Source organism: Haemaphysalis longicornis, unplaced genomic scaffold (genome assembly GCF_048455015.1).
Source record: "Haemaphysalis longicornis isolate Haplotype H1 unplaced genomic scaffold, Haemaphysalis longicornis Haplotype H1 scaffold_1, whole genome shotgun sequence".
NCBI lineage: Eukaryota > Metazoa > Arthropoda > Arachnida > Ixodida > Ixodidae > Haemaphysalis > Haemaphysalis longicornis.
This window is the reverse complement of record NW_027526203.1, coordinates 98,983,808-98,996,580: the sequence shown is the minus strand read 5'-3', so window position 1 is coordinate 98,996,580 and position 12,773 is coordinate 98,983,808. Positions and strand designations below refer to the sequence as shown.

The following is a 12,773-nucleotide window of genomic DNA, read 5'->3' as shown; positions in this document are numbered from 1 at the left end:
CTCATTGAAACAGATAAAGAATTTGGAAAGAAAGAAAGAAAGCGGAGAAAAAATGCCCGCCAGATGGGATCCGAACCCACGACCTCCAGAATACCGATCTGGTGCGATAACCACTACGCTACTGGCGGGGCGATTTTCTCCCCCGCTTTCTGGGGTATTTATGTTAAGGTGATTTTTTTCCTGTGCTTGGGGGTGGTAGCCAGCGCCACTCTGACTTCTCGGGGTGAAGGGGACCTTCTTTTTAATCCCCGCGCCGTGACTCGAGTGTCTACGACATGTCAAGAGTGGTCAACCAGCGTTAAACCCTCTTAAGCGCACCAAGACTGCCAGGACAGAGGCCCTCGCTATGCATGTAGCGAATCAGAATAGGAATTGAGGGGCTCGTAGAAATAACATAGCAATAAGGGTTGGCAGCCAAGAAAACCTCGGAAAGCAACGGGGAGGTTGTGGTAGGTCATTGAAACAGATAAAGAATTTGGAAAGAAAGAAAGCGGAGAAAAAATGCCCGCCAGGTGGGATCCGAACCCACGACCTCCAGAATACCGGTCTGGTGCGATAACCACTACGCTACCGGCGGGGCGATTTTCTCCCCCGCTTTCTGGGGTATTTATGTCAATGTAATTTTTTTCCTGTGCTTGGGGGTGGTAGCCAGCGCCACTCTGACTTCTCAGGGTGAAGGGTACCTTCTTTTTAATCCCCGCGCCGTGACTTGAGTGTCTACGACATGTCAAGAGTGGTCAACCAGCGTTAAACCCTCTTAAGCTCCCTGTTGCACCAAGACTGCCAGAACAGGGGCCCTCGCGATGCATCTAGCGAATCAGAATAGGAATTGAGGGGCTTGTAGAAATAACACAGAAATAAGGGTTGGCAGCCAAGAAAACCTCGGAAAGCAATGTGGAGGTTGTGGTAGGTCATTGAAACAGATAAAGAATTTGGAAAGAAACAAAGGTCGTGGGTTCAGATCTCACCTGGCGGGCATTTTTTCTCCGCTTTCTTTCTTTCTTTCCAAATTCTTTATCTGTTTCAATGACCTACCACAACCTCCCCGTTGATTTCCGAGGTTTTCTTGGCTGCCAACCCTTATTATCTACCTGTGTTATCTATATATATAAATATTTTAATATTCAAAGCTGCAAGTTGGAGGGCTAAGGGGCAGAAGTAGTTGTTTCAGTGTGTACACAACTCGAAATCGACACTTGGAAAAGCGGTGTCCACTCTTGCGGCTTTCAAAACAGGAGTTCAGCAGCGAGCAAAAGCTCCCAAAGAGCGACGTGTGCTCCTGTTTGGGAGGGGACAAGGCCAAGATGAGTCACGTGCCCTTGTGCCCCATGACCGCAGGCAACCGGGTGCTCCTGCTGAGCAACGACGTGAACCTGCGCAACAAGGGCCTGATCAACAACGTCCAGAGCTTCTCGGCAGCCGAGCTGGAGGCCATCCTGGACCGGGAGTTTGGCAGCACGCAGGCCCAGCCTGGTACGCAGGTCTCTGCCTTGTGGCCGCTTCTGCACATTGTGAAGAGGGATTTTGTGCATCCCTGGGAGTTCCTTAGTTGCACACAACGGGGAAATGGATTCTGCACCACCCAGTGTGCAGTCAGCAGTTGTGGGACCAGTGAGGAAGCATGTGGGATGTAGCGCAGCGTGGCAGCTGTGTACGGTGTGCCAGCAGGGGTAGGCCTGAGGGGAATAAAAACACAGGACACAGAGGAAAACAACGGGACAAGCTGGCACTAAAAACTGAACGAACAAGGCACTTGAACGCCTAGAAATACCTTCGGGCAACAGCATTCCGCATGTGTGAATAGTCGCGCGTCGCACAAACAAAATGTTATCAGGCAACCACAGCGTTTAGAAAGTTCATCTCTTTGCTAGACAGGAGCATTGATGTGTCACTGACGCAGTTGTTTCCCCTTTCATTATATAGAAAGCCCCCAGAATTTCCCTGTGGGCTTTTTTACTTCCCCGGCCTTATATTGTAGCGTTGCCAAAGACAGCCGTGCACCCGCATTGTCTACAGTGCCTCGGCAGATGAGCACCGTCACTCGTGGAAAGAGAAGCCTTGTGCTCTCTGAGGCGATCATTGATACAGCGGCCTGTTTGGCCGATGTAAGCTTTGCCACACGGGGTAAGGGGATGTGATAAATCACACGTGTAGCGCAAGGCACAAATTTTGAAACATGATTAGTGTCGCACGTAACCCTTATTTGCATATGCCGTTTTACTTATTCCATTCAAACATGTACCAACTAGCCCAGTCCAACGCCTTGGTATCTCAAATTTCTTCTACATTGGGCTTCTTTCTTCATGTTCAGCCTTCCGGCAACCAAGCGTCGCCATGTGTGAGCGCCATCGCCGCCGCTGCAGGCAAGGCACGTATGATGTCCTACCATTTGAAGTGTGGAACGCCCCCTCAAGAAGTAGCTGCCCTTTTTGGGTTGCTAGAGCCCTCAGTTGGACACTGGAAACGTATGTGCAGGATGGTGAAGTCAGAATATTGGAGGCAAGGGAGATTGTTGCAAGAATGCCTGGTTTTGTTTTACACAAGGTTGGAGGATGGCTGGGTCAACGTGTGAATTACCTGCGTGAGCATCGCCGTCTGGCTGCTCAAGCGACTGGAGTGATTTGGAATCAGGTCCGCCGTAATCCATACCAAAAAGGCAAAATCAACCATGGGAAGCGGCACTGTGGCGCTACTTTGCCAGGTCGCTATGAAGAAGTCCTCAAAAAGGGTCCGAAGTAGTCTAGCCCCACACCTTGGTGGACACAAGGCTCTGTCTGCAGTGTGAGCTGTGTCTGGTAAAGTTTCGTCCGAGGAGAGGTCCACTTGCCTTGCTGAAGGCGTGGAATGCCTTTTGCGATGCCATTCAGAGATGCGCGCCGGTAACAAGGATGTGTTGCGTCCGCTGGTTGATCATTTCGTTAGTGAGGATTTGTCCTTGCTACTTGCTGACAAAAAAGGAGGCTTTGTGGTCCTACCGAAAGGCGCCTTCGATGAGAAGGCCTGGGCTGCACTCCCGAAGAATTTCACGAAATCGGCCGTAAAACCGGGCAAGGCGAAGACGGAAGTTGTTCGGCTTCTCAAAAGACCAGATCGTCTGTGGCTAGAAAAAGAAGTGAAGGCTTGCAGGGGTGACAGACTACGTGTGTTTTTCACCGCAAAAACACACAAACCGGAGTGCCCGTTACAAGCCATAGTCACGGAGGATGGTTCGTGGCAGCAGCTAGTTGGCCACTGCCTTCAGTCCAAGTTAGGCGTCCTTGAAATCAACGACCCATTCGTCGTCAAGAGTTCGGCCAACGTCGTCGACGTCTTGAAACATGGACTGCCGGGCGCGAGTTCGAGATTCCAGTGGACATCGAAGACTTGTATTATTCCGTGCCACACGATGAGCTCCTTCCAGTGGTGCATTATTTCATAGAGGACAGTGGTGTGGCGTCATGGCAAGCGCTGTCCCCCTTTTATATGCAAAGCATCTCTTGCTCGCGGCTATGTCTGTCGGCGTCCGTCCGCACCTCCCCCCTCTCCCAAACCAGCTGTGCGATAACGCCGCTCTCCTCCTCTCCCCCTCTCCCCACCAGCTGTGCGATAGCGCGCGCGCTGGTCCTCTCCTCCTCTCCGCGCGCCGTTCCCTCAGTTGCTGCTTGTCCGAGGAACTGAATGGACGCCAACAATTCTGTCAGCGAACTGGCTGGCACACCTTCAACCAGCGCCAGCCAGCTCACTCCCAGAACCGCGAGCACCTCTGAAGACGAAGCTGCGCAGAGGCGAGCTTGAGATGCAGAACGCAAACGTCGACGCCGCTTCGAAACTTCGACGTCGAACAGTGGATGGCAAACTTCGAGAAAGCGAAGCCACTTCGAAACGCCAGCGTCGAGGAGCAGATCCCACACTGCGAGAAAGCAAAGCCGTTTCGGCATGCTTTGCATCACCACATAGTTCCCTTCGGGGAGATGGTGTAATTTTTCAGTGGACAGTTTTTTAGAACTTTTGGGCCTCTACCTTAAATCTACGATTGTGGACTTCCGCGGGGACATACATGTTTCTTCAGAAACATGGGATCTGTATAGGCTCTGGTATCGCACCTCCGTTGGCGAACATTTTTCTGGCAAAATGTGATCGCATGTTACGCGACTGTTTAGACGACGACCATGTGGTCAAGGTTTTTGGAGATTTTTTAGTGCTGCTTCATTTATTATCTCACACTAGTCTAGAATCTGTGGCCACAGATATTATTGAGTGTTTTAGGGCTTGTTCTGCATCCCTTCGTTTCACTTATGAATTACCCCAGAGCAGAACTGTTAGGTTTTTAGACCTGGAATTGTCGTTCCGCGTCGACATGCATGTGTGCTGCACCTACGCACCGCGCTCTAAGAAGGAAGTCCTTCCGTACAGCTCATGCCACTCGAAGCTAACAAAAAGGCGCATAGCAATGCTTTGTTTTAAGAACGCGTTGCGAAAAAGCTGCTTTCACACGATTCAGGCGAGTGCAGAGCAGTAAGCCAGTAGGCTGCAATCGGCCGGGTTTCCAGGCCACGTGACGCGAGCAATAGCCGAGAAGTTGCTGAAGCCAAAAAGGTCGCGCAAGGCAGAAGCAGCTACTGACTTTGCCACATCGGGGGACAAGGCTAGCTTTGTTGTTATGCCTTATGTGCACAAACTTTCGCACAATGTCAAGACGGTGGTGAATAAACACGGCATACGCTTGGTGTTCTCAGCCCCGCGAAAGTTGGGAGGTCTGTGCAGTCGCATCGGCCGGCATATGCGAAAAAGGGCCTTGCGCTACACGTGTGATTTATCACATCCCCTTACCCCGTGTGGCAAAGCTTACATCGGCCAAACAGGCCGCTGTATCAATGATCGCCTCAGAGAGCACAAGGCTTCTCTTTCCACGAGTGACGGTGCTCATCTGCCGAGGCACTGTAGACAATGCGGGTGCACGGCTGTCTTTGGCAACGCTACAATATAAGGCCGGGGAAGTAAAAAAGCCCACAGGGAAATTCTGGGGGCTTTCTATATAATGAAAGGGGAAACAACTGCGTCAGTGACACATCAATGCTCCTGTCTAGCAAAGAGATGAACTTTCTAAACGCTGTGGTTGCCTGATAACATTTTGTTTGTGCGACGCGCGACTATTCACACATGCGGAATGCTGTTGCCCGAAGGTATTTCTAGGCGTTCAAGTGCCTTGTTTGTTCAGTTAATTGTTAGTGCCAGCTTGTCCCGTCGTTTTCTTCTGTGTCCTGTGTTTACCACTGGTTTTTATTCCACTCAAACTTCTCACTCAAGCCGGTTCGATTCCCGGCCGCGGCAGCCACTTTTCTGATGGAGGCGAAAAGCAAAAACGCCCGTGTGTACGAGATTTCGGCGCACGATAAAGATCCCCAGGTGGTCGAAATTAATCCGGAGCCCTCCACTACGGCGCACCTCATCGCCTGCGTTGCGTCGGCGCGTTAAACCCCACAATCAATCAATATTCCACTCAAACATGTACCAACTAGCCCTTGGAATCCCAACTGGCCTGCACGGCAATCGCTCGTCAGCTGGCATTGTTGCTCAAAGGCTACTGTGTCAGTGAGGACGTGCTTTGTAAAGGGAACCATTCATCGATCCCTGTCGCTGAGAATGCGCAGGCAGTTGCCCACAGGTGTGCCAAAACGGACGCTACAACGTGGTGTTGATCAGTACGACAATCGTTCAGAAATGGCAGGAGTCCGACACCTCATAGCTAGTTCCCGCAGCCTGGTCATTCACACTTGCTCAGTGGCGTTGCTGATGTGCCCCTCATGAACTCGTTGCCTTGCTTGTACAGCTGGTTTTCGCAACAAATTCTCGGGGTTACTTTGCCTTGAACATGGCACAACCTGACCTCAAAATGATCAATAGATGAGGCAACTAGAAGTGATGCTCAGGCAGGTGTGGCTGTTTCTGCACAAGGTGTGCAGAACGAAGTCCCCGGCAAGTTTTAGGGGATTATTACCCATGTTAAAATGAATAATACAGTAGAACCTTGATGTAACAAAGTCGGTGAAATTCGTAATTTACTTCGTTACATTGAAATGTCGCTGCATTGAAATTCAAGGTTAAAATAAAGACTTAACCGCGTGAAGTGGTTCCTGCAAACGACAACGTGGCGTGCGTACGTGGCTGGCGCACTGTTTCTGTTGGAGCTTAATCATGTACGCGGGCATCAGTGTGAACTGCATGGGGTGTTTTCTGCACATAAAAACCCGCCTCACAAGCCACAGGTACGCTGACGCAGCCGCGGAGGAGACCACCCGCACTATGCTGATAGCTCCAGCAACTGCTCGTAACTGCCCGTTGAGACAACACGAGGTGCAAACGGAGTTGTTCATGCAGGAAAAAGGCTGATAATGTGGCTGAAATGTGCACTGTAAAACGTATACGCGCTGCTTATCCACAGTGCTCAGCCTAATCGTCTCTGCCGAGGCCAGCCGGTATCCCCGATTGCTTCGAAGCAACCGCCATAGGGTGCGTGCCTACCCATTGGCGAAAGTCGTCAGGCTCCTCCCACTGCCGCGCGTGATACGAGTCGCTTTCTGGCCGATGCAGAAGCCGCCGCCGCCGCGCAATCGCGGACGTGGGCGTGAAAAAAATGCATGCACATGGCTTGCCGGAAGAATGGAACCCAAAGGCATCAGCGAACTCGAACGAAGGGCAAAGCGGCGGTATGTGGCGGCGCCATACGCAGCTTGTAGGCAAGGAGCTCACGCATGGACTCTTTGATTCGTTGCATCCGCGCAATGGGTGGCCCGAGTCACCATTCGCGTTTTATCGAGACCCCATTTCAGCTCTTGCGTCTCCCAAAATCTACTTCTACAACAAAAATTTCGTGCCTAGTTGTTCATGAAACTTGGTTACGTTGAAATTTCAGCAAACGGGACTTGGTTACACAGAGGGTGAAAATACACGGTGAACATGCACTTGAAGTTAAAAAAAAATTACATGGTTCGTTACATCGGGTATTTTGTTAAATTGAAGTTCGTTACATCGAGGTCTGACTGTAGTTTGCAGCCACAATAAAAGGTTGCCATGATGGCCTTTTCAGCTGAATCCAAAGGGGAGATGTTTTCACTCTGAGGGGAGTGAAAAGGCTGTGGTTGGCGCTCAGTTCCTTTCCAAATATTCCAAAGCAGGGCCGGAGAAAGCCCACAGACAGTCGGGAGGGCCACTGAGGTCTTGGCTGCAGGCATGGGGGGCCGGCAGTGTGAGGCAAGGGCCAGAAGATGGAAAGCGCACCACACGGGGCAGCGGACACGGTGCTTAGGGGCAGCAACCCTGAAGGCCCTAGGAGCCGTGGGTCAGAGCGGAGGGCGACCTTCGATGGGTGCAGTCTACGCCACATTTGCATCCGCACATGTCACCAGCTTGAAAAGGTGCCGTTTGGAAGTATTGCACGCTCTTAGTCACTCCCTGACAGTCCTCTCCTTGTGTCCAGAAAATCAGTGGCGTAGGAACCCTGAAGGAACATTTTCTTTGTGACTTTTCTGCCGTATGAAACCAGGTTGCCAGTGATGGGGCTAAGAACAGTGGCTCCACATAGTAATGGGGAAGCAGAAGGCTCCAAGGGAGTGGGTGTTTCAGGTGGCTGCTTGCTGAAGCCTGTCGGAGAGATGCACGGTAATGGCCACATGGAGTGCTATTTTGCTTGGCGATATGCCACTTCAAGGTTGATAGATCTGCTGAAAGTGTTATGTCATTTGTGGTCTAAACATTCTTAACTGAAGCATTCCGAACATTGTGCCAATAAGGTAGCTTCAGGGCTTCCTAAAATGTAGGGGTGTGCGAATGCCGAATAGTAACTTCCGAATCGAATCGAATTCGAAAAAAGAGCCGAATATCGAATCGAATATCAAATATAAATTTTTTTCACAGGCCTCGATTTTTTATAGTTTTTTGTGCAAAAGCAGAAGCTGCTTCGCATGTTCGGGAGACATGACATTCTTTTTCAACCTAAAGAACGCACTTCTCAACTCGCATTGGCGGTACTCCAGGAATCCGGAGCGGGCACGATACGCATTTGAAAAAAAAAAAAAAAAAAAACCGGACTTGCATTAGAGGACTGGAGTTGCTGTACTGCAATCATAGCGGGCACGATACGCATTTGGAAAAAAAAAAAAAAAAAAAAAAAAAACCCGGACTTGCATTAGAGGACTGGAGTTGCTGTACTGCAATCATAGCGGGCACGATACGCATTTGAAAAAAAAAAAAAAAAAAAAAAACCCGGACTTGCATTAGAGGACTGGAGTTGCTGTACTGCAATCATAGGCAACGACTATTCAGACCCTCGTAACTCAGAAGCGAGCACTTTGCAGGCACGAACAATAGGACGCGAAAGCAATCATGGACCACGATAAGGCACTTCTTCGGGAGCACATAAGCAGCGTGAAGTGTGAATAATATGTAGCGGAAGGTTGAATTAACGGAAGCACTGTCAAAACGGCGGCGGTCTTTATCGGAAGCTGCCCTAACATGTAAACATCCGGTCGCACGATTCAAAGTGGCGGCCAGAGTCGACGGCGATGGCTTGAAAAAAATATCTTATCGACGCAATCGCAGATTATTCCGTGCAGCGGCACAAAATTTACGGGCTCTGCAAGGCGCGCTCGTCGAAAGGGCGATTAGGATGAAACTTGCCGAGTAGACGGTGTAGCAGCAGTGCGTTAGCGTGCGTCGACATCTCTCACTTTCGCAAAGCCAGGGAACGTTCGAATACTCCACTCGACTGTTCGAAAAATGGAATAGTAGATATTCGATTTGCGAATCGAATTATTCGCGGAGGAACTATTCGATTCCTATTCGAATATTCGAGTATTCGCGCATCCCTACTAAAATATCTTTGAGAGCACTCGTATCTGCTGACTGTGAGAACCACCCCATCAGTTAATTGTAAATCGGAAAACAGAATGCAATGTAGCATTATTGAAGGAGTCAAAGAATGCTGAAGACGGCAAAAAAGAAAAAAATAATCAAGACAGCACATTGTCACTATTCAGATATTACAGTGGAACCCCGATAATATGACTTTCAAGGGACCGTGCATAAGCGTTGTATGACCAGGCATGACTGGGGGGTGGGTAAATGCTTGCCTAGTAACGGTGTCACGTGACAGGTGCGCTAAGAACTTATTTAAACTGCTATATTTAGCGTGTGATCACGTTATTTGCAAACCTTAAGCTGAAATCCCAAGTTTAGAAAAAAAAGAAGCTTCTCCTTTTTTGCCCCCTCCCCCTCCACGGCATCCAAGCTAGCCGGCTTGGATGCCGGCTAACGGTGTCACGTGACAGGTGCGCTAAGAACTTATTTAAACTGCTATATTTAGCGTGTGATCACGTTATTTGCAAACCTTAAACTGAAATCCCAAGTTTAGAAAAAAAAAGAAGCGTCTCCTTTTTTGCCCCCTCCCCCTCCACGGCATCCAAGCTAGCCGGCCAGCCAAGCGCCGCGCGCTACGCGACCCCTGTGCCATCCGGCGCTATTTATAGCCCGCAAGCCTCGCGCACGAGATAAGGCCAAATCTTTTTTCGATTTGGCCTTTTTTTGACGTATTTGACCAAAGTGAGAGGGGAAAGGGCGAGTGTGAAACTTCCAACAGGCGGCAGAGAAATGAGCGGAGAGAGAGTGTTGTGAAAAGAGAAACTTCGGTCGAGCGTGCGAGGAAGGAAAGCAGCGTTCGGTGATCGCCAAGTGGTTTCGCGTTCGGGGGCAGCTCGGTGGGAGCTTCAAATTCACGGTCCGCCTGCCACCTGTACGTGGACTTCTCATGGTTGCGCGTCGGCGTACTGCTGCCGCGTGGAGCCGTCGCGAGTACCCGCCTGTTTGCTTGCGTCTGTTCAGCAAGTGGACCTTTGCACATCAAGCAGCGTCATACGGGGGTTGAGACTGAAGAAAGGTCGAGACGAGGCGGGGAAGCGGTGTAAACGATGGGAAAAACGGCAGCTTCTCCGCGCCACGGTGGACTGCCAGTGTCATCTCATCAGGGGTTTTAATGCATTGTTTCTATGGCGTGCTTGCCGGGACCGCTGTGATTTGTCGTAAGTAGCGTGTTGTCATAAGTTGGGGGGGGGGGGGGGTTCCACTGTATCAAGGCAGGCGGTACTTTGCAATAAGTCAGTACTCATACCAGTCAGTGGAAGCAGCACAGGAAGCCACAACAGGAACTTCCTGATGGGACAAAGCAAACAACAAGAAGGAGACCTTGTTCGAGCAAGTACACACGTGGCTGAAAACCTTGCAGCGGCTCCCTTCTGCTCTCACGTTTGCCAAGCTTGGTGTCCTCAAGAGCACGCACTCCAGGGCTCGTGTGCGGCATCTTCTGGCGATAGGTGGTGCCTGCTTATGAACAGCCTTCACTGAGCACGTGTCTGGGAAGGAAAGGTTGGCTTATTTGTGCGACAGAGGCCAGTGAGGAAGGCAGGGATTGTGAGGCCAGGAGGCCAATGTTCTGGCCATGGGCTCAGCAGGTCTCACTGAGCCTGAGGCATCACTGGTGGTCATTTCCCAGGTTGTCCGACTGCCAAGGAGCCTGCCGTCAACGTGGCGAGCACCACGCCAGTCCCGGTGAGACCGCGTTACGTGCACCACGCTGCATAAGCAGCAGGGGCCATTCTTTCACTCTTCCTCTTGACTTGGTGTAATTGTTTCGACTATGTCAGCTTGTATTCACTTCACGCACAGGGTACATCACCTCAAAGTTTTGTGGGCCTTTTTGAGAGGAGTGCTGACGTGAAATTTTCGTGTTACATTTTTTTCGCTCTTATGAGTGCCCACTAATTCTAGAATGTCACTTGCAACATAGGCGAATATTTGCAGCCTCGTTTATTTTGGCTTCGACTAAACGAACACCGAGGCGGGAGGGCACTCGTGGTGTCCCCGTTTCCACGCACTTGGGCTGCATGACGTCTGCCCCTAAACTGGGACACGAAGCATGGGGGCAGCGCGTGGGCAGGTTGCGGCCAGTAGGCGCAGGTGGCGTCAATAATTGCCGATTGCGAAATTGTATCCGCTCTGAGTTTTGTTGTGTGCGCAAAGAGTAGAATGGATTTAAAATGTTGTACTTAACGGTCACTGTTCAAACTTGCTGGGTGATGTGTCCATATACAGAGGAAGCCTTTCACACCGTTATCTCGGCTTTGAAATTTCGATTCAGTGCTCTTTTAAAACAGAGAGTCCCTCCTCAGGGAAAAGCAGAAGAGGAGAGGGCACGATTTAACCTCATAGGTGGTAGTGCAAAGTTAGTAACTGCAAGACTGCAAGAGTGGCCGAATTGTGACCTCCTGGGTGGTGGAGTGTGCTTGCTGTGGTGCAGTCGGGCGACTATAGCTATGTTGTGTAGGCACCTCTGTGCATGATTTGAGGGCCCTGAAGGTGGCAGAGGTTCGTGTCAGCATAGCACTACTCTTTGAGGTGTGTCGAGGCCCTTCGGGGTCCAGGTCAGGTGTCAGGGATGCCAGACGCCTCCGGTAAGGCACTGCATGCCGGAACACCCGTGGGGGCAGTGCCCATCGGAAGGGGGTCTCGTGTTCAGCGTCGCACTGTCTGGTAGAAATTTCTTTACACGAACAGAGATAAAAGTAATCAACGATTTCTGTTTCCCCCAGTTGGTGTTTTGATATTTATTCTTCAAAACTTTGTTTTGGCTACATTGAAGTCGAGCCTGTATATGCCCTTACCTACATGTCTTTGACGGCCAGCCCTTGGCATTCTATGTACGACCTCAGCTTCAATGTTGCAATCATTGAAGGTCTCCGAAAGATAAATTTGCGATTTCGGTTCTCAGGCAAATGAGTACAGCATCCTTTGACTGTACTGTTATGAGCAATATGAAAGGGAACACAGGAACGCGTGGCAAACAGCCTCGAAACAGACTCGGAGCGATACGCGGATGGCGCTGTGAAAAACAAAGGGGAAAGGAGGGCGCTCTTCTACTAACTTCTGGCACTCCCACCACGCTGTGATTTCTACAAAGAAGCAGCTTACGTCATTTCGCCGATAATATGGTATCGTCCCACAGCAAATAAGACGCACGGCGGGAATGGGAACAGCTGCTAGAACAGCGTCCCATTTCCACTTTGTTTCCGACGGCGGCCGCTGCGTATCACTGATAGCTGGGTCTGAGGGTGTTTTCTACGCGTTCCTGTGTTCCCTTTCATATTGCTCATAATAGTACATTCTTTTCAAGCCATTGGTGCGAAGCTTGCTCCCTGTGGAAGTCACCTAGAACAACTTTGCATTCCGGAAAGCGCTCGTTCAAAGTATTTGTTTCAGCTTGACTGTAGTCACCATCGAATATTCAGCACAGAAGTCAGTATTCCATTTCCCAAACGCTTTAAGGTTCGTAGGTTCGCAGGTTCTTGTCTCGAACTGTGACAAAAGCACCAAAGGTCAAGTATCCAAGTGACGTGTTCAAAATGAACAAAAGAAGTGGCACTGCGTAACTTGCTTTATTAGTAACCTTTGAGACATGAAACGTGCCCTATTTGGTATTCCTTGTGGAAAATATTCTTGATTTAATATATTTTGGTTTGTCCATTTATTTAATTTATTAGCAGGAAAAAATACAGGAAACCGTGCCTCAAAAGTAATGACGGAGTTTAGTCGGCGAGACCTTTGGAAATTAGGGGCGCACAACATACTGGTGTGTGGTGTGTGGTGTGTTCTCAAGCCGTCCACTTCAGAATTTTCGAATGCTTATGCACTGCACCTGATAAATGTCTTTGGTCAGAATTTAGTTTCGTGTGATTTCATCTCTGTTG

At 50.0% G+C, this 12,773-nt stretch overlaps 1 protein-coding gene across 10 annotated transcripts in view; it reads left to right on the top strand.

The window, feature by feature from the left end:
• Positions 1–12,773, top strand: part of LOC144178386 (uncharacterized) — a 201,449-nt gene that overhangs the window by 70,661 nt on the left and 118,015 nt on the right. For 7 of the 10 annotated variants that reach the window (XM_077706244.1, XM_077706209.1, XM_077706200.1 and 4 more), the window contains 2 exons: positions 1,339–1,473; positions 10,523–10,578. In XM_077706244.1, the coding sequence (XP_077562370.1) occupies positions 1,339–1,473; positions 10,523–10,578 (191 nt within the window). The remainder of the gene's footprint in view (positions 1–1,338; positions 1,474–10,522; positions 10,579–12,773) is intronic. The other 3 variants (XM_077706261.1, XM_077706236.1, XM_077706227.1) reach the window with 1 other exon arrangement.